The 21222-nt window shown below is 37.3% G+C and overlaps 2 protein-coding genes across 4 annotated transcripts in view; one reads left to right on the forward strand and one right to left on the reverse strand.

Moving 5' to 3' along the window:
- tbc1d2 (TBC1 domain family, member 2) lies at window positions 1–17331 on the reverse strand. 2 transcript variants are annotated; one of them, XM_077247514.1, is made up of 14 exons: window positions 16867–17331; window positions 14503–14940; window positions 13327–13471; window positions 10728–10851; window positions 7604–7713; window positions 7319–7521; window positions 6856–7239; window positions 6127–6237; window positions 5708–5880; window positions 4908–5408; window positions 4256–4376; window positions 3688–3873; window positions 3393–3514; window positions 1–1251 (listed from the first exon to the last, which is right to left on the reverse strand). In XM_077247514.1, the coding sequence occupies exons 2-14, from the start codon at window positions 14935–14937 to the stop codon at window positions 1050–1052; spliced, it is 2817 nt and encodes a 938-aa protein (XP_077103629.1). In that variant the 5' UTR covers window positions 14938–14940; window positions 16867–17331; the 3' UTR covers window positions 1–1049. The 2 variants fall into 2 exon arrangements, with proteins under 2 accessions (XP_077103629.1, XP_077103630.1); XM_077247515.1 differs by having other exon boundaries at window positions 14503–14945; window positions 16867–17040.
- elp1 (elongator acetyltransferase complex subunit 1) overlaps window positions 17118–21222 on the forward strand; it is a 20091-nt gene continuing 15986 nt past the window's right edge. Inside the window, exons 1-7 of one of the 2 annotated variants that reach the window (XM_077247512.1) lie at window positions 17118–17783; window positions 18301–18480; window positions 18606–18758; window positions 18855–18936; window positions 19845–19925; window positions 20801–20886; window positions 21047–21146. In XM_077247512.1, coding sequence (XP_077103627.1) covers window positions 18331–18480; window positions 18606–18758; window positions 18855–18936; window positions 19845–19925; window positions 20801–20886; window positions 21047–21146 — 652 coding nt within the window. In that variant the 5' untranslated portion in view covers window positions 17118–17783; window positions 18301–18330. The remainder of the gene's footprint in view (window positions 17784–18300; window positions 18481–18605; window positions 18759–18854; window positions 18937–19844; window positions 19926–20800; window positions 20887–21046; window positions 21147–21222) is intronic. The other variant, XM_077247513.1, reaches the window with a different exon arrangement.

The following is a 21222-nucleotide window of genomic DNA, read 5'->3' on the forward strand; positions in this document are numbered from 1 at the left end:
TGAAAAACAGTTTTATATTTATTATGTGCATGTTTTGGGGATAATATATTGGTTTGTAAACTATGCGTGAGGCTGATAATATATACATGGATGTGTTATATACAGTAGCAGCACAGTACAAAATCTTTAAACAAAAAACATAAAAGCTTCAAATTTAAAAATAATTTTTTGCTGAAGGGGTTACATATACACTACTGTTCAAAAGTTTGGGGTCACAAGATGTTTTAATTAAAGAAGTCTCTTATGCTCAACAAGGCTGCATTTATTTGATCAAATGCCACAGTAAAAAAAGTAATTTTGTGAAATATTATTACAACTATTTCCTATTTATTCCTGTGATGCAAAGCTGAATTTTCAGCATCATTACTCCAGTCTTCAGTCACATGATCCTTCAGAAATCATTCTAATATGCTGATTTGATGCTCAAGAAACATTTATTGTCAATGTTGAATTCTTTGAGGAATTGAAAAAAAATTGAGGAATATATTATATATAAAAAAAATTAAAGTAAAAGCTTTTTATCAATTTAATGCAATTTAATTGCTAAATTAAATTCATTTCTGTAAAATTTTGACCCAAATCTTTTGAACAGTGGCATAGTTGCATATACGCATCTGTGCAAATATGTAGGGCCTGGACATGCCCAATACTGAGCTCAGCTGCCCCTACTGATAAAAATGATTGACCCTTTTATCCAAGCCATTTGTGCATTGTCATTGTCACAAAATGAAATTGCCATAATTTACTCACCTTCATGTCTTCCTGATAAAACTTTTTGGTTTGTTCCTCATGCAACCTATTATATGACTTTTGAAGACATGGAATATAGTGCATATAGAGTTTATAGAATAGGGTTTATAAGAATAGACTTATATGGTGCTTTTTAGGACAGAATCCATCTCCATTCACTTTTACTAAATGGAAATGGCTGATCATATGAGTTTGGAACAAAATGAGGGTGAGTAACTGATGAGTTCTTTTTATGTAGTGTTTCGCATTCAGCATTCAAGGCGTTTGCACATGCATCGAGAGCTTATGTTTGGACTACTCTATACCTCCTCTTCATCTTCACTAGCCAGGGTGTCCAGCTCTTTGTCTTTGCACCGGACGTGTTCAGCTTTGTATGCTTTCTGTAAGTTCTCCAGCTCTCTAATCTCAGCGCGGAGGTGTTCCAGATGCACGGCGCGACGGTTTCGTAGCAGCTTCATGGGCAGTGGATTCATGTCATTGAAGGCAATGCTCGTCAGCTTTCTGTGGAAAAGGAAGATGAGGTATATCAACATTATATATAAGAAAAACTATACAGTAATGAACTAGCTGATATGTTTATTTCCTGCAGAAACATGATTTGGAAAGACTCCCAAAGCAAGCTTTTCTTTGTGTTTTTTAAACGATGCCAACCTAAAAGCAGGAATGAGCCGATACACGGCAGGCATACATAGTATCGGGGCGTATGTTTAAAATAGCCACACCACAGAAGCATCTGACCCATATTCTGTTTCTATTTGTGTGACTGCTGCTCAGACATATGCAGGCTGTTTTGTTTTACTATGACTCAATGAATTATATATATATATATATATACATACATACACACAGTGTATAGCAACACCCATGCTAAAGTGGACTAAAAAGAGGAATAAAAAATCATATTTTGGAAATTGATCTTAATGCCTTAATTTAAAAAATGAGGAAAAATCAAGCCTTTAATGACACCAATTTTCTTTGTGAATGAATAATGTATCATAAATAAATAAATGTTCTTCCTTAAAATACAGGGTGCATAAGTCAGGACACCCCTATGTTAAATTCCCATAGAGACAGGCAGATTTTTATTTTTGAAGGCATCCTGAAGGCATTTTTGTAGGCATACTATGCATCCTGATAAAGTTCCCTTGGCCTTTGGAATTAAAATATCCCCACATAATCACATTCCCTTCACCATATCTAGAGATTGGCATGGTGCAATTTCATGTAGGCTAATAGCTGGTATGATTTGCATTGAGAGATGATCTTATGGAAAGTGCCCCATGCCAATCTCTAGATATGGTGAAGGGAATGTGATGATGTGGGGATATTTTAATTCCAAAGGCCAAGGGAACTTTATCAGGATGCATAGTATCCTGGATCCATGAAATATTTGGCCTTTAAAAATAAAAATCTGCCTGTCTCTATGGGAATTTAACATAGGGGTGTCCTGACTTATCCAACCTGTATTTTAAGGAAGAACATTTATTTATTTACGATACATTATTCTTTCACAAAGAAAATTGGTGTCCTTAAAGGTTGTTTTTTCCTCATTTTTTAAATTAAGGCATTAAGATCAATTTCCAAAAGAAGTTTTTTTATTCCTCTTTTTAGTCAACTTTAGTCAACAATTTTTGTGTGAAAATACTAACATGCCTTTTGCACAGTGGTATAATATATATACTGTATATGGTGATGTCTGACTGTGGTGAAAAAAGCTTCACTGTCACTGTCTACAATACCAGGAGCTCTTTTGAAATTAAATGGAAGAGAGAAAGAAACAGACTATATATATATATATATATATATATATATATATATATATATATATATATATATATATATATATATATATATATATATATATACCACTGTGCAAAAGGCACGTTAGTATTTTCACACAAAAAAGTCAGTAAATTATATATTTTGTGTGAGTAGCATTCATTTTGACATTAATTGTAATAATCCAGTGAGATTTTTGTATGCACAATGAGCCTGACAACAGCAGGTATGATCCTCACTGAGATCTGATCTCCGTTGAAGATTTCTTCAAGCGTCTTGGAGACGTTTTCACAGTTCTTCTGGATTTATTCTGTCTTCGTTTTTCTCTTTCTTCATGTAATCACAGACAGCCTCGATGACGGTGAGATCAGATCTTCGTGTGGAGCACCGGGTGTTGTCAGACTCCTCGTGAATACAAAATCTCACTGGATTATTGCAATTAATGGAAAAATGTATGTTTGGAAATGCAAACTGATATTTCCTACTGACAAATAAAACACATTTTTGGGGTGAAAATACTAGCATGCCTAAGACTTTTGCACAATAATATATATAAATATAATATAATATATATATTATAATACTAGCCTATATGTTTAAAGAGAAAAAATGCATTAAAAACACCAAATGTAATGGTATGTCGTGTTATAATTCATCCTTAAAAGGTGTAACCATGAATACTGTTATATGGTATAGTGTAAGGCTTTATAAAAACATACATTTATTGTATAATGTCTTAATACTTTTAGAATGCATCAACTACAGAAAATATTACTATTCTACACTGTAAAAGAAATTCCTTTGCTGTACATTACTCTATATTCACTGTATATACACACTCAGTTTATAATACTTCATCTCACCTTCCATCTGCAATGGTCATGGGGAAGATGCGGAGATACTGGTACATTTCGACACTGTCTTGAATCTTCAAGATGTCTTCCTCTCTGTATTTGAAAAGAGCCAGTGCATATCGAAAAATCACCTATGGAAAAGATGAATGGGGGATTTAGTCCACAAAACTATAGCAGAATGTCCCGCAGAGTATTCAGAAACGTCAAACTATTATTAGTTTGTAATCGGTTCAGTAATTCAAGAGAAACCCAGTACTGATCCATACACTATTTCCAAGAATGCTCTGTCATAGATCCAAGGTACCTTGACGCCTTCATACAGGAAGGTGTCCCATACTTTAAACAGTATTCGGGTAGGCAGACTCTCAACGAACAGCACCAGGAACCATTCAACAGTGATGAGTGATACGTCTACTTTTAGCGCTTCCAGATGGGCTGTAAGTCGAGGCAGTTTCTCCGACATGAGGTCCTTTAGAACACGCTGGTCAGCCTGGATAGATGAGAAGAAGAAAGATAGAAGTAGTATGTGAGAGAGACAGTAAAATGAAGACGGGCCATTTTAGAACCATGGGTTATTTTGAGGAAAATACATTACTGCTTTAGGGTCAGTTTTTTGTTGTCGTTGTTGTAAAAAAATAAATAAATAAATAAAATAAAATAAGAAGCAAACTGACATAATATTACAGAAAATGACTGGTTTTACATAAGAAACTTACCTCAAACTATTATAAAAATTAACAATCTGAGACCACTGAAAATCTACCATTGAAAATCAAATTTAAACCCGACAATAAGCATCAAGTTTTAGGATTAAGTATTAAAGTAAATTTTAAGATTCACATAGATATTTAAGATATTTAAGAAGTTCTCACCTGACAGCCCAGCAGGTCTTTAGTGTAGTAATTGTGAGGCATGATGTACTCCACCACCACTACCAGACACCAGAAGGCATCCTCCTCATCCTGCAGTACCAGCAGAGCAATGGCCGCCAGTCTGAACACAGTGGCATAAAAGCTGGTATTTACCTTTCTTTTTGCATATAGGTGTCATGGTAAACCTACCCCTAATCTGATGAGCCTGAAAGTTGTTGATCAACAAATGACCACTAGATGTCAGTATATCACATGACTTGGTCAATATAAGGTTAGCATGATGTTAGAGCTAAATAGCTAGTTGGCACTTCAGTGTTCAGCATGGCAGACAAAACAATAAACACTTTACATGTAGATAGGGGTGTTAAAGGGGTGTACTCAATTATGACATTAAATGTAAAATTAAGCTTGTAAAAAAAACTTTTTTTATAAATTAATAGACATTTTTAAGTAAATCTGGCACTCTTTGGTTTAGTAATGTGTTATACACAATTCCTCATTTTTTTAAATTTACATTTTTTTTTTAGGTGTAGTGGCCAATATTCAGCTAAAAAGTTATTGTGATGACTGCAACAATCAAAGCCATTTCTTTCTTTATCATGTCTATTGTGGCTCTGCACCAATTACCATTTGTCGCTTGGATTGTGATTACCTGTTGAGTCCCTGCACGTAGCCGATGGTGGGGTTTTGCCATGAGAACGCTTGCAGAACTCTCTCCAGCTTCTGAATCAAGGGGCTCGAAGGAGGGGAAAAGTATTGATTGGTGGTCAGCGTACGATCCAGGTCCAGCTGGATCTGTCTGGGTACCAGGTGAGGCGAGGTTCTGCTCTTCTCGCACAGCTCCTGATAGCGGTCGGGATGACGCTCTCTTAACGTCTTGGTTCTAGTCTGTATCATAAAACGCCAAACCCTCACGCGGTATTCGCGTGGCAAGCCTGTCCGGAGTAGACCTTTCAATTCTGTTGATGAAGAGAGTTCAGCTTCAGGAAGTCCGAACAGGAGCTGAGCGCAACGAGCCAACAGCGGCCCATCGCATTCCTCGTGATTCAGCAGGTTTTGGGATCGGATCTCCAGGGCCTGGATCTTAGCAAGGAGCTTCAGGTCCTCAACTTTGTAGTCTACAGCGATCTTAAATCCATATTCATCGTACTCACTGTAGAATTTTGGGAATTGTGATTTTTTTTCCAACATAAACAGCATTTCGACAAACATTAATATGGCAAACTGTTCTATGACTGTTTACACTAATACATGTTATTTAATTGAAGCTCTACATTCTTCTAATATCTTTTAGCAGAGGCCTTATCTAAGCAAAAACTGAGCTATCTCTTTATAAATCTCAGTATGTCTGTGAACCGGAGTCATTTATCTGGAATGGTTTACTATTCCAAGTGTGAATGAGAATTGAGAACTCCAAAGAAGATATGAACAGGTGAACTGATGGGACTGTACCTGATGGGGTTTATTTTGATGGCAGCTTTCAGGTCTGCCTGAACTGCCTCTTTAAGCAACTTCTTGATTGCTTCCCTCAGCTCCGGATTCAATTCCTCCCTCTCCTGGAGTTTCTGGAGGATTCCCAAATATCTGCTTTCCATCTGACAGTTATTGGCCTCTAAAACAGCACACTGACACACACAGTAAAGCTATAGTAAATCTGGTTTTAAACATGCCATAAGAATGGAAATTTCCCTTAAAGTTGTATGAGCACACTCTAACTTTCAAAACTCAAATCTCTCAGTTCATAAAGACCTACTCAGTGTTCAGATAAAGAGGTTAGCCAAGCAGAACAAAATGTAAAGACGTCTTTAAAGTACAGCAGCAAGAAAATATGCCAGTTTTGGTGCAAGAAAACTTGACAGAAAAAAATTCACCTTTACTATCAGACTTTGCTCCTGTTCTGAACTTTTTCTCCAAAGAGTCGTCAGCTGGTAGATCTCAGAGTTTAGGTACTGGTTCTGGGTTTTATATGCTTTCAAATCATCCTGAAATAGAGATATGATCATGCTTGTGTTTACAGTAGAGCTGTAATCATGCTTGGCACAGCCATTTCAGAATCTGACAAACTATTCATAAATAATGCAGATTTAGAGTATAATATATAGTCCTGTCATGGCAAAGCCATATTTGCAGCATCATTACTCGAGTCTTCAGTGTCACATGACCCTGCAGAAATCATTCTAAAATGATTATTTGATGAAAATAAAGTAAAAAACTAAAAACAAACAAAAAACTGCAGAGTAGAATATAATTTTTTGTATCAATGTCAAAGTCTTTCCTGTCACTTTTGATCAACTGAATGCATCCTTGCTGAATAAAAGTATTAATTTATTCAAAAAGAAAAATAATCTTACTGACCTCAACATTTTGAATGGTAGTCATGTTTGGAAGAAAACAAGACGGAAAATAATTCTGCTTAATATTTTTGTGAAAACCTTAATACATTTTTTTTCAAGAATATCAATGAATAGAAAGATCAAAATAGGAAACTTTTGTTACATTGTAAATGTCTTTACTGTCACTTATATACAGTATGTGTGTGAATGGAAAAAGAAGCCATATATATCTATACAGTAAATATAGTGAAATGTTTATTTTCTCACTTTCAAATGAATGTTCTCCAGTGTTAGCTGTTTGAAGGTCTCAGTTTCCAGCCCATTGGTGCAATGCTGGTCTTCCCCACAGGCTGCTAACTTCTCAGATAGTTTCAATATCACTTCCTGTTTGGCCTGGCTCTTGTGCATCAGGAGCTGGACGCTCTCTTGGAGTTCAGCGATATGAGAGTCCCTCTGGTTCAGATCCCTCCGTAGATTCTCGTTCTCCTGCTGCAGGGACTCTATATGGTCTCTCAGTTTGGCTGCGCGCCGTTCACCGTGTCTGAGGAGCTCCAAGCGCTCCTGCTCTCCCTCCGCAGCCAGAAACTGAGCACAGGTTCGTTTCTCCAGCTGAGCATCTTCCAGCACTTTGTGTAACAGCAACACCAACTCCTGACAAATGATACATATGCAGCTTTTAGTAGATTATAATATTTAGTAGAGTAAGTGGTGGTTAATGTCCTCACTTTACCTTCTGTGCTTTGACCTCTTCAGCCAGGGAAAGTTTTTCATGTTGAAGTTGAGATCTGTCTAGTTCTAAAGGTTGGAACTTTTCTTTGGAACTCTTCCTGTTTTGTGACACTGTGGATAGATGATTTTTGTGCAGGTCCACAGACCTGGCATTAGAAGGGGATTCTGGGGTTTGAGAAGATCCGGGTGTGGGAACTGATAAAGCTAAGGAGGAAGGTGGCCATGAGCATTTGCATTTAAAATAATTGTTTATTATTGTTTCTGGTGAGAAAGTAGTAGCGCTTACTGTGTGTCTTAGATGAGGGTGTTTTTTGGGTGTCATTTGGGTCCTCAATATGGAAAACACTTTGTCTAATTTCCTGTGACTGCCGTTTACGGAAACTGTGCATTGTGTTCCTGTAAATCAAACACATAGACACCTCTGAAGAAATTACTCACAATAACAACTACATTTTTTGAAGAAAAAGGCCAGTGTAGACATTGCAACATGAAGCTAAGCGTGTTGTGGGTGGTTGCCAGGGCCTTGTTATGTGGTTGCTAAGGTGTTCTAATTGGTTACAAGGATGTTATTAGGTAGTCGTTAGGGTGTTCTGTGTGGTTGTTTAGAATCAGAATCAGAATCAGAAAGAGCTTTATTGCCAAGTGTGCTTGCACACACAAGGAATTTTCCTTGGTACTGAGGCTTCCAGTGCACAGATACAACAAGTAATAGTAATACAAATAGTAATAGAAATTCTACAAATAAAATTATAAAAAATATGAAAATACTATAAAAATATATGGTCACAGTTGGGTTTTGTCAGAATGAACATTTACAGATAATGAACATATTTACAGTATTTTGTATAGTATGAATAAATATAAATATAAATATCACCTGAATTTTTAAGATATTGCACTAAACAGTGGGAGTATTGCACTTACAGGCATATGCCTTGGGAGATATGTTAACTGTTCAGAAGGGAGATGGCCTGTGGGAAGAAACTGTTCCTGTGCCGACATGTTCTAGTGGCCAGTGATCTGAGTCGCCGTCTTGACGGTAACAGTTCAAACAGGAGGTGTCCAGGGTGAGTGGAGTCTGTGATGATTTTACCTGCTCTCTTCCTCACTCTGGAAGAGTACAGGTCCTGGAGGGATGGCAGGGGGCACCAATGATCCTCTCCGCAGTCCGGACTGTCCGTTGTAGTCTCCTGATGTCTGATTTGGTAGCTGAACCAAACCAGACAGTGATGGACGTGCATAAAACAGACTCAATGACGGCTGAGTAGAACTGAATCAGCAGCTCCTGTGGCAGGTTGAACTTCCTCAGCTGGCGAAGGAAGTACAGTCTCTGCTGGGCCTTTTTCACAGTGGAGTCAATGTGATTGTCCCACTTCAGGTCCTGAGAGATGGTAGTGCCCAGGAACCTGAATGACTCCACTGCTTCCACAGTGCTGTTCATGATGGTGAGTGGGGGGAGTGCTGGGCTGTTCCTCCTGAAGTCCACGATCATCTCCACTGTTTTGAGGTTGTTCAGCTCAAGGTTGTTATAACTACACCGGACAGTCAGCTGTTCAACCTCCAGTCTGTAAGCAGACTCGTCACCGTTTTGGATGAGACCGATGACAGTGGTGTCGTCTGCAAATTTCAGGAGCTTGACAGTGGGGTCTTTAGAAGTGCAGTCATTAGTGTACAGGGAGAAGAGCAGTGGGGAGAGAACGCACCCTTGGGGGGCACCAGTGCTGATTGTGAGTGTCTTGGATGTGTGTTTCCCCAGTCTCACTCGCTGCTGCCGGTCCGTCAGGAAGCTGGTGATCCACTGACAGATTGAGGATGGTATGGAGAGCTGGGTCAGTTTGGCTGTGAGAAGTATTGAATACTTCTCACAGTATTCAGAGATTCAGAGATACCAAGCATGATGGTATTGAAGGCCGAACTGAAGTCCACAAAGAGGATCCTTGCATAAGTCCCTGGTCTGTCGAGATGTTGGCGGATATAATGCAGTCCCATGTTGACTGCAACATCCACAGACCTGTTTGCTCTGTAAGCAAACTGAAAGGGATCCAGCAGGGGTCCAGTGATGTCCTTCAGGTGGAAAAACACCAGTCTTTCAAACGACTTCATCGCCACAGACGTGAGAGCGACAGGTCTGTAGTCATTAAGTCCAGTGATTTTGGGTTTTTTGGGGACAGGATGATAGTGGAGCATTTGAAGCAGCAGGGAACTTCAAACTGCTCCAATGATCTATTGAAGATCTGCGTGAAGACCGGGGCCAGTTGGTCAGTGCAGGCTTTTAAACAAGCAGATGAGATGCCATCTGGGCAAGAGGCTTTCCTAGTCTTCTGTTTTTTGAAGACTCCGCTCACGTCCTCCACACAGACCTTAAGCTCAGGTTGGATGGCAGGAGGGGGGAGGAATGGGAGTGCAGGAGGTGATGGTGAATGTGTGAAGTGCAGATCAGACCGGGTGTGTGGTGTGAATGAGGGCTTTTCAAACCGGCAGTAAAATGAATTTAAATCGTCAGCCAGGTATTGATTGTCCATAGATAGGTTGTTGGATGAAAACTGTTTTTTCAATTTATCAGAGTAGTTCCTTTTAGCAACTCTGATCTCCTTTGTCTGGATCAAATTAACAGAGCCCACTGAAGTATCTAGATACAGCTTGGTCTCTTCAATTTCATTCTGAAGGTTTTCATTGCCAATTTAATCAACCATCTGGTAAAATGTGTAAGTCAAATCTCTTAAAAAAAGTAAAAGCAAAAATCTCATGATTTGGATCAAGTCATGCTGGACAAGCAGGACAAGTTATGCTGAAGTTTAATTCTTAGTATTGATATTGAAACGAACCAATCATAAGTATGAGCTATAGTAAAAGATTGCCTTTCATATTTCATTTATTAACATACTCCTTTGTGTGTATATTATGTAATCAAATTAATGATTTTTGACATTGCAGATGATGACGAAACAGTGTTTGCCATGATGTGTTTTATTCACAAATAGAAGCAACTTACCACATCCTTATTGAGACAGACGTGAAACTACAATTACTTCCTAATCTTATATTAGATAGACTATACGTTCCAATGCCTACATAATTCAGTAACCAAACAAACAAGCCAATTTTCTTGGTTCATTTTGTATCTTATATTTTTTACTTAATACGTTAGTTTATGAACCCCTCATAGGACAGCTTGGTCACTCTCATACATATAAAATGTGAAGAAGTATACGTGTGTGACAGAGTAATGATTGCTTCCCTAAAATAATCATTCTAGAGAAATTTAGATAACACCACTTTTTTGGAAATTCTACACAGATTTTCATTGTGACGTATTTTTCATTTTACTCTAAAAATGTGCCATGATGCCAGTATCCATTTTGTGATTTTTTAGAACAGACAGAGACAACATAATAAGTAAATGTACTCACTGCAGCTCAATTAGTGGATGTTTGATTGACATATTGAGGGGGTTGTTTAATCCTGGTGCGGGCAGACTGGCAGCTTCTTCACCCACCAGGCCAGAAGGAGTCTTCACCATGGGCAAGAAGTTAGCTGTGTAAAAGAAAGCAGAAAGTATGTTCAACAAACCCATTGTGTTAAATACATCTGACAGTCCAGTATAACAAGATGCTTTCAGATAATGAAACTTCCTTGTTTTGTAAGAAATTCTTTTTTTTCATGTTTTCAAAAGAAGTCTCATGCTCACCAAGGCTACATTTATTGAATCAAACCAGTATTTTGTGAAATATTATTACAATTTAAAACAACTGTTTCCTATTTAAAGATATTTTAAAATGTAATGTATTCCTGTGATGCAAAACTGATTTTTCAGCATCATTACTCAGAAACCATTCTAATATGCTGATTTGGTGCATATTGTTGATCTTGTTAATACCAAAAAATAGTTGAAAATAGTTGTGCTGCTTAATATCTTTATGGAAACTGTGATATTCTGCTCTTTCTTGCTACACCTAGTTCTTTTCTAATGACACAGCCACACAATGTACATTTATCACAGGGTGAGGTACATGTCTTAGCATGCCTAAAATTCCTGATAATAAGAGAAGTGCTGTTTAAAAGATCCATATGCTAACCATAGGTAGCACAGAGTAAAACAAACAATATGATTTCGGTCTCTAAGAATACTTTTATGTTTTATTTGGCTGGTGGTGCAATATTTTAGACTTTCTACAGATTCAGCTGCTCAGACATTCAATTCCTCATTTCCTGCACTTGACTCTCATCCCACAGCTGTTTCCTAATGGCTGGATAACAGAGCTTGAGGTTGGAAGGGGGTGTCCGTGTAAAAGGAATGAAAGTGCTTTTAGCGCAATGACAAGCCCAAACCTACTTGTATTCCTGGAAATGATGCATTTAAGCATTGTAAATTAGAAGAGATGGGGATAAGAAGGGAAGTGAGCAATTTGCAATATTAATAAGTCATATACTGTAGCAGATATACATTTTAAAGCAATTTTCTATCAAATTACTGCTGCCACATTTCTACTGTAAATCCCAAAAGGTTTCTGTGCCTCAATAAATCAGTTTAAATTAAATGTCAGACTATAAGATAACTTATTTTTTGATTAATTTAAATGTTAGTACATATTAGTTCAAGACACTTAATGTAAAGCTAGAAAAGCTAGTAAAGTTTTGAATTAACTTTTATTTTTGTACTTTCAGTTTTCATTTTAATTGTAGCTTTAGAATATTTTGTTATGTGCTTCCGTCATTTAATATTTCATTTTATTTCATTTGAAATTCATTTCATTATTTCTTTTGAAATTCATTTCATTTTTTTTTTGGATTTATTCTTTATATTTTATATATTAATTTATATTTTATTCTATTTCTGCTTTATTTCAATAAATGCAAATGAAATCGTTTTAGTTAAAATAACAACACTGCAGCAAAAATACCAAAAAGCTAATTTACATGTGAATATGTTATAAGTTTGTCACAGGGGTTTTCACACAGCTCTATATTTTTGTAACTCAAGATGTACTAATGTTTCTGGTAATACTTTATAAGAAGTATATATACTTCTATATTTGTGTCATGAATAACTGATCTGTGAAAGCATAGAAACAGAAAAGGTTTCTCTCGCAGATGAGAGTGGATAATGGCTTTTAAATGTCTCCTCTTAGGTTAAGTGCACAGGGAAACTGAGCTCAGCAATCATTTTGTGTTCAGTTCAAACCCCAGATTGTTAGCTAAGTGATACTGCCTGCAAACCAGAGTAAGTTGCATAGCTGTCCTGCGAGTGAATAAGATGTATATCAACATCCATCCCACCCTTTTCCAGAATTACTAAATGTTTAAAGCTTGCAGATGATTAACATTTCCTTTCCTGTCACACCCTCCTGCTGTGACAGATAACAGAGTGAGTAGATCTGCCAGACAATACCTGCACAAACATAGTTGGAGACTGTATGTGTACTGGTTAGCATACTACAAATAAGCCCCTTGGGCTAATGATGACTAAACTAAAATGCAACCAGCTGAGTAACGTGCTATCTGATTGGTCGCTCTCAGCTGCTCCCTTTGCGCTAATCTTGTGCTTTCCTCCCTCTATCCTTGGCTTTTCCGTTCTCTGTCTCTGGCCTGTGCTCACGACCAGAGCCTATGGTTTAGTTACATTGTTTAGTAACAATTGGGATGTTATCTTGAACACCAAATGTACGTAGCAAATAGTAACACATAATAGACTCAGATTATCATCTGAATGAAGGATTTATTATAGTTTGAAGGTGAAGAAACTCCTCCGTCAATAAAACATTATTTTGATGCACAGATTCCAAGCATTCTGGAATAATCCTCAAGTTCTGACTGGGTTGATCTTTCCCTTTCTATTAACTTAGTATCACATGACTAGCTAAAAAACTAGACTTTCCTTTGAAAAACGAAGTAAATTCCCCCTCAGATCATATTTCATAAACTGTGTAATTTCCAAGGTGCAGTAACTGCTATTTAAATGTAACTGTTTTCAAATGAGGAATGCTAGGTTTCGTATAGTCTTCCTCTTACCAGGGCAGTTTGCTGATGGTGTGCTTTCCACCGTTAGGTTGTCTGGTCTGGGCATGGACTGATGTTCAGCATGCTGCTCCCTGAATAGGGCACGTCTCAACTGCAGCTGTTGCAACCAGTACATCTGAGTATCCCTGTTAGCTGCCTGAAAACAGAATGAGGTTTGAAGACAGACCGTATGGGCGGATTGCAGAAACTTCTAAGGCTAAGCTTACAAGTTACACATCAATTTTTTTTCTTTAAAACTGCTCATAGCTTTTTTAAATCAGTTAAACGTAGATTAGCCTTATTTGATACCGAAAACTAAGACTGACTGCCCCTGACTAACTGCTAGTAGGTCACACCTTTTTTAACATAATGGCTGTGTTTATGCAACTGGTCACTTTTTAAAGTTTTCTAAAGCATTGTTGTCTTACTCAAAATGCTCGTCCTTTATTCCTCCACACTTTACCCCAATGTTAAATAATCAAGTGAGGAGGAGAGACTCTTTCAGAAGTGCCTTTTATGGAAGTACCACATTATTCGATATTCCGGCAGGCCATAATTTAAACATTTAAAAAACAATTCTGTTCAGAACACACTTTATCAAGATATGTACTGCAAGCAGCTTTTTCTCTCTGATCTAATTTCAGCACTGTTGATTCTCAAGAATGTGATGTGTAAGGACAGTCTGACTCTAATGATAACAACAACAAGCTTTTTGGAGACAAGAAAGAAAGAAACAGAAAGATAGAAGAAAAAATAATAAGTAAGGCTTTATATTCCTCCCTCATTTATTCGCCTGAAGCTTGTTTTTAGAACAGCAACTGACATTTAAAATCTCCAATGTTTTAAATCATGAACTTTCATTAGACAATGGTTTCACTTTTGTTTTGTTTTTTTCTTTCATTTTAGTCCAATAGATGTTTACGAACATTCCCAGGACCTTAACCTAATAACATTTCATATTTATCAGAAGATAGAACACATGAAATGCATTGACATTTATTCATTAGTTTCACAACCACATATTCCCTCCAATTTCATATTATTTCCCCCCCTGTATAGTTGCCATGTTCCTCTCATTGATTTAGCCTCAATTACCATCCCATCCCTAGCAGCTCGTCCCCCTTTTTTGCTTCAAAAATCAGTTTATGGAAGCCTGTTATCTCAAACCAAACCATGTGATAACATTACCTTGAGAATGAAAGTGCGCTCTGATGTCTGTATATGAAAGGTTCCCTCCTCTCCGTGCAATGGGTAACTGAATGTGGCCCGAGACAGATCCACCTTACCCAGAGGATTGATATCCTGTGCCATGCGGTAGTAAAACAGCTGACAGCTCTTCTCCTCGTAGGCAAACCAGCGGGACTTCCAGGCTTTGAGAGGTCCACCCTGCTTGTTGAGGTAGCCACACAGTTTACTGCCGGTCTGAACGGGTGTCCTTCTGCAGGTGGCAGAGGTCCCATCAGGCTGAGAAGCATGGATATTGGTGTCCTCTTCAGCCTGTGCTCCATCTGAGAGACCCAAACTCTGCTGTTGATTCTCCTCAGCGCCGACACACTCATCCACAGCAGATACGTGCATGTCTGGTGGTGGAGGTAGTGTGCTGGAGCTTCCCTTGCTCTCCATCTGCTGATCTCAACAAACAGAATAAGTGACATCAGACAAAATGTTGTCCAAGTAATTAAATTATGTCCATCAGCATAGCCACACCAGAAGAATATGATCAAATAGAGCTTCAGTAAAATATATACATACTATACTAATACACTAAACCAGGGGTAGGCATGTTAGGTCCTAGTTTGGCTCCAACCCTGAAAAAAAAACCTCACCTGCCTATAGCCTTAGTGATCCTGAAGACATTGATTAACTTGTTCAGGTGTGTCTCTGCAAGACAGCGGCTCTCTAGGCCCGAACTTGCCTAGCCCCGCACTAAATGACCAATTAGGTTAAGAATCATTTATAGATTCTTATTAATGTATACTTGTTATAGTATACATTAATATATAAGGAGTATACTTCTTATATATATATATATATATATATATATATATATATATATATATATATATATATATATATATACATAAAGAGATTTTCATTTGAACGGTAAGTTAATTCTGTGTTTAATTGCCAATATTATCATTGAAGATGTCATAATAGCAACACTGAATTCAAATTGAAATTAATTAGCTTACCTTAGTCTATAGTCTATAAGTTTTAATGAATTGCAAAGATGTCTGAAATACATCCAAGCATGGAATTTAATAATAACAACCCCATTAATTACTAAATATTTTTACTTCAAAATAAAAACAATATTTTTCTTCATAAATCTAAAAACATTAAAGGACAAGTTCGGTATTTTACAATTAAAGCCCTGTTTTAAGATCGTTTCTGATGAAATAGAATGGTTAAGATTGAAATTTGGACAAATGCTGCTGTCCCGAGAATTGCATTCCCGAGTTTCTGTATTAGCACCCCCCTGCATCGCCCCTTCCCGTGATTGTGTTTTGGGGAGTGGTGCCAACACAGAAACCGAAAATTCTCGGGACAGCATTTGACAGCAGCAAAGATAGCACACTTCTATTTGATGTGATATTTACATCTGGAAGACGTATTTTTAAGAGTGTTTGCTCATCTGCAATACGTCTATAGGACGTTTCCTGTCAGATGTAAAATAGACGTTTAGAAGATGTCAGTTTAACATTCATTCTAAATCATTACATCTTGAAGACATCTTCTAAACGTCTATTTTACATCTGACAGGAAACGTCCTATAGACGTATTGCAGATGAGCAAACACTCTTAAAAATACGTCTTCCAGATGTAAATATCACATCAAATAGATGTGTGCTATCTGGGTAACGATCTTAAAACAGGGCTTTAAGTGTAAAATACCGAACTTGTCCTTTAATGTGTTCATGAATCCCTAATTAATACATAGACACAAAAAACTTTGATATTCAATCTAATGCAATGTCACATATAATTTTCCAAAGACAAAAAATCAGAACAAGTAACCGTAAAACTGTTTTGACTTAGTAAATCTTACAAATTGTTTTATGTATGGTCAAGGGAAAATATTAATGCGAGGTTATCTTGGGACATCTTACCCCATATTAGAATTGTTCGTCATAAAATTCCACTTTCAAACGAATTGCACAATACAGTATGCTAGGTTCATTTCAGTTTCAACCTAAACATATTTCACAATTAACGTTAAATATTACCAACATATACAACGCTAGGTAATGCTTTAAAGTAAACTGTATTAATAATTTATTAACAAACATTATGCTTCAGTAAACCACACATTCATAGGTTCGAATTGCAAGCTACATGCCATTTTTTTAAATTATTTTAATGTACATTAATAGACTGTTAAACATTATATAATGTATGTTAATGAAACAATGTATAAAAATGGTAACCCATCTCTTAGGTAGGCTAGTTAAGTTACACGCGAGCATGGTTCGCGCTGTCAGTTGGAATAAATGAACTGAAACAAAACACACTAACTTAACCCAGCAGATGATAATAATTATATAAAGTTACCTTGTCTTTAAAAAGCTTAAAGGTTCTTTAGGTCCATGTGTTTGTCCAGGGTGCGTCTATATGGCACTATAAACAACTCGCACTCAGCAACACTTCCTTCGTGAGTGATTCATATTTCTCACAGAGACTCCCAGAATCAAGGATATCAGGAAATGTCACACATCAGGATTATGTAAATGTGGGTCGTATTGCGGACGTTAGGCAGGCGTGTCATGAGGCATCACCTTCATACAGTGATTTAAAGCACTGCTCCTTTCAAGCTGGTTTCAAATTCAAGGAAGACTTATAAATTACTGTTGTTGTCATTTCTAATAATAGTCAGGGTTATTTTGATTAGGCCTAAGCCATATAATTAAAGTCTACGGGAGAATGACCGATGTAACACTTTAAATACAATGTCGTTTGTTTTGTACATACAATGAAATACTATATAATTTAGTCCGACTCGTAGTCCGTCCGACTCGTAAACGAATCGGTTTGGTCGGATCTTTTCATATCTTTAATGAATCAGTTGAACCGGTTCACAAAACCGCATTTTCAATCATGTACAATAGTAATTAGTATCCAATTAATCAACCAATAAGTGAGCTAATCGAAAGAGCATTCATATTTACGCCTTGAATGAATTACATTTTTTTCAATATTTATTCACAAACACACACGTTTGCATATTGAACGTTGAACAATTCTTTGAAGAGCACAGTTCATAAGAACCGATACAAGGAAATGAATCTGACATCTGACACAGTTTCCTCCACGCCGCTAGGGCGCGCATCTGTTCATGTCACCGCACAGCGACAGTTTTTTCTACGATGTCAGAGACTGCAATGACAACAACGTGCGTGTGTTGTGAACGTGAATCGATATTCCACAAATTATAATATACCTCATATAGAAAGAATAGAAAATACAACAAGGTAAGTATAACTTATTTTAGACATACGCTGACTTGATTATGTGCCATAATAAAGACAAACGTTTACTTTACGTTTTATAGACCTATAAATGATTCTCAAATTGAAATCAGTTATTTATTGGATAAATAAGGGCATGTTGTCTTAAACATATCTATTTTATCCAATTTAGTGGCACTGCATTGAGAAATTATGATACAACCATATCTTGTATTTGCACCATGGCAATAACGTGTTTTTAGACATGTTTTTTTTTTCTCGAGTTACCTTGTAAATACCATGATGCATGAATATAGTAATCACTTACCATGGTATACACTACCAGTCAAAAGACAGACTTTATTTTGTTAGTAAAGGGAAGTGAACAACAAATCTCAAGCATAAATAGGAATGTGTTTTAAAAGCATCCCAGGATGCACGTCATGAAGTTGAGGTGGCCTTTTCCACTATGTCATGTTAGAACATTTCTTGTTATCAAGTTAAATCAATCAGTAATACAAAAAATAAACTATTGTTTCAGATCTCATCTTGTTGAAAGCATCCATCCAAAATGAGAAACCTCAGCCTGCTGCAGCGCTTCAGATGTGTGGATCTTCCTATCCCGGGATCCCCGCAGTGTTTCACCATCAGAAGCGAGGATGGAACAGTGCTGGTGGCCTCCGAACTTGCCATCACAGAGTACGACCCACGGACCGGAGAGGTATTTCTAGATTAAATTTAAGTTTCCATATGGGTTCAAACCCCAGAAGATTGAGAGACTGACTGACTTAGTGTCTAGTACCAAGCAGCTATACATTAATCTTGTTGTATAATGTACTTTCATAGGTTTATAAAGAGGTTTCACTGACGACAGATGACTATCTCCCAGAGGATGGTTGCGGGCTTGTGGTGGCAATACAAGATCTGCCAGATCAGGAGTCAGTGTGTGTGGCCACTGCCAGTGGTGATGTCATTCTCTACAACCTCAACACCAGTCAGGTGATCATTCATTTGATCTAAATGGTCTTACATTAAAACAAATATTTTATAAAACACGTGTGCTGTAACTGTGCTTCAATAATTTCTCTCTCACAGTTGGAGTGTGTTGGCAGTGTGGACAGTGGTCTAACCGGTATGACTTGGAGCCCAGACCAGGAGTTGGTGACTCTGACCACAGGCCTGTATCTCTAGCAATGTTATTTTAGAATCATTTACCCCTTTTCCACCAAAGCATTTTGAGAGCCGGTTCGGAGCCGGTGCCTACTCGCGAACCGGTTCTTTGTGTTTCGACAGCCAAAGAACCGGTTCTCGGCCAGGAAAACTGGTTCCAAAGCGGCACCAACTCTTTGCTGGACTAGAACCAGAGAACCGTTCTTTTACCACCGTGTCATGCTTACGGCGGGGCTGGAGGCGGGTTTAGATGTGTCCTAAACATATTTTATGACCGCAAAGCCAGGAGAAACATTTGCAGAAACACGATGTAGTCCACCATTGTAATTATTATGCTTGAAGTTGGCGCAAGCGTTTCTAGCTTTTTTTAAATTTTATTTTTTATTGAAAACATTATGTAAGCAAAGAAGAAAACAGTCAAAATATAGAACAAATAAACGGAAAGAAAAAAAGACACAAGACAGAGGTACATAACTAATCAGAAATGATTACATATCAAAGGAAAAGATTAAAAGACTTACTTATTTCAATTGTTTTTAAAGCCTTCATGGAACACAAGTTAGAGATAATCCCAAAATAATGTACTTGCTAGCGTTTCTGTATGGCGACGTACACAGTGACGTAACGACGTCGTTCGCTGGGCGCTCTAGTCAGTGGGAAAACAAACCGGTTCTGAGAAGGTTCGCAAGTTGAACCAACTCCGAACTAACTTTGAACCAGCACCAGTTCCGAACCCGTTCTTTTTTGGTGGAAAAGGGGTAATTGAGATACTCTAACAATGTAAACTATGGGTTTAGTTAACTATAATAACCTTACCTCTCTTCAAATTTTTGTGTAACTCAATTAGTTCTGTTTAGAAGTGCATAATAATGACATTTTGCATTGTGTCCATTTGTGTCTTATACGGCATATCAGGTCAGGAGACCATTATCATGATGACCAAGGACTTTGAGCCAATAACGGAGGTTGCAGTCAATCAGGATGACTTTGGCCAAGGTATAGCTAATAAGTTTTCATTTAACGCTCAATATCATTAGGACTGGGTATCGTTTAAATGTTAACAATGATTCTTCTTGTCGATTCCTAATTTAGACCCTAATTTAGGTTTAAAAATACCATAGCAAAAACAACTAGCCTAACTAATATAAAAGTCAAGCATTATTAAAGACAAGTAATCACTCAGTATTAAAAAAGAACAAATAAACAAATTAGCAATCGCCCATAAATACAACTGAACAAAGATAAGATTAAAATAAACAGTATTTTAAGATTTTCAGAGATTCAGGTACAGAAAATATAATCAAATGTAAAATAAAACTGCACTTAATAAATACAAAAAAATACTTTTGTTGTTTCATTAGCGTTATTCTAGAGACGGCAGGAGGAATTTTAAGCTGCTTTTACTTTAATAGCTGCACAGATCCAATATAGTTACACATGTGCTTTCTTTGTCAAATGTTTACGTTCACTTTAGACATAACTGACTGTTTACGAGGATATTTTTTACATATTTATTTGTGTGTATTTGTCCATTCAAGTGAAAAAAGACATGGAAGAGAACTCAGTTCAGTATCATACACTATTCCATATGAGAGGCGGCTTTCTGTGCGCATGTTTTTGATGTGAAAACAGCGTGTGATGTTTTTGCATATTAAAATGACTTTTTTTGTCTGCTTTGGATGAGTGTGCTGCACAGAAAACAGTGCACAGGTCTTCTTGCGCTTGAATGGTTTCAAGTCATTAAAATGCAGACAAAAGAATCAATAAGAGGAATCAAAATTTTTATTTTATTACGAGTATCCAGTTCCTGACCTTAAGTATCCAATTGCATATGAGCAGATATAGTGCCTGATTTCACTTCTGTGCATCAGATAAGTTCATCACAGTTGGTTGGGGGAAGAAGGAGACTCAGTTTCATGGATCTGAGGGCAAGCAGGCCGCCCAACGGAAAGCAGTAGTAAGTTTTTGTTCTGTTTAGTTTTATTCTGCTTTACCAAACCAACCCACTGCATCCAGCAAGTATTATACTGAGCTGAGGATCACCAGGAGACTATTGGCATTTCGACCTGCCTTGAATATGATCCTTCTTTTCACCTAGTTCTGGTCCACTTTCACAGGAAGTGCAGCCTGCCTTGCCGTGGGACGACAGGAAGCCAAGGGTCACTTGGCGAGGCGATGGGCAGTTCTTTGCCGTCAGTGCTGTTTGTCCCAAGGCTGGTAAGAATTTCCCTTTTTAGGGTTGTTGATCCATAAAAAAGTTTGTGACTGTTAAAATGTAGCTGCATTTTTGTTT

Source organism: Siphateles boraxobius, unplaced genomic scaffold (assembly GCF_051911475.1).
Source record: "Siphateles boraxobius isolate OS27281-9 unplaced genomic scaffold, OSU_SipBor_1 3, whole genome shotgun sequence".
In the NCBI taxonomy this organism is placed as follows: domain Eukaryota; kingdom Metazoa; phylum Chordata; class Actinopteri; order Cypriniformes; family Leuciscidae; genus Siphateles; species Siphateles boraxobius.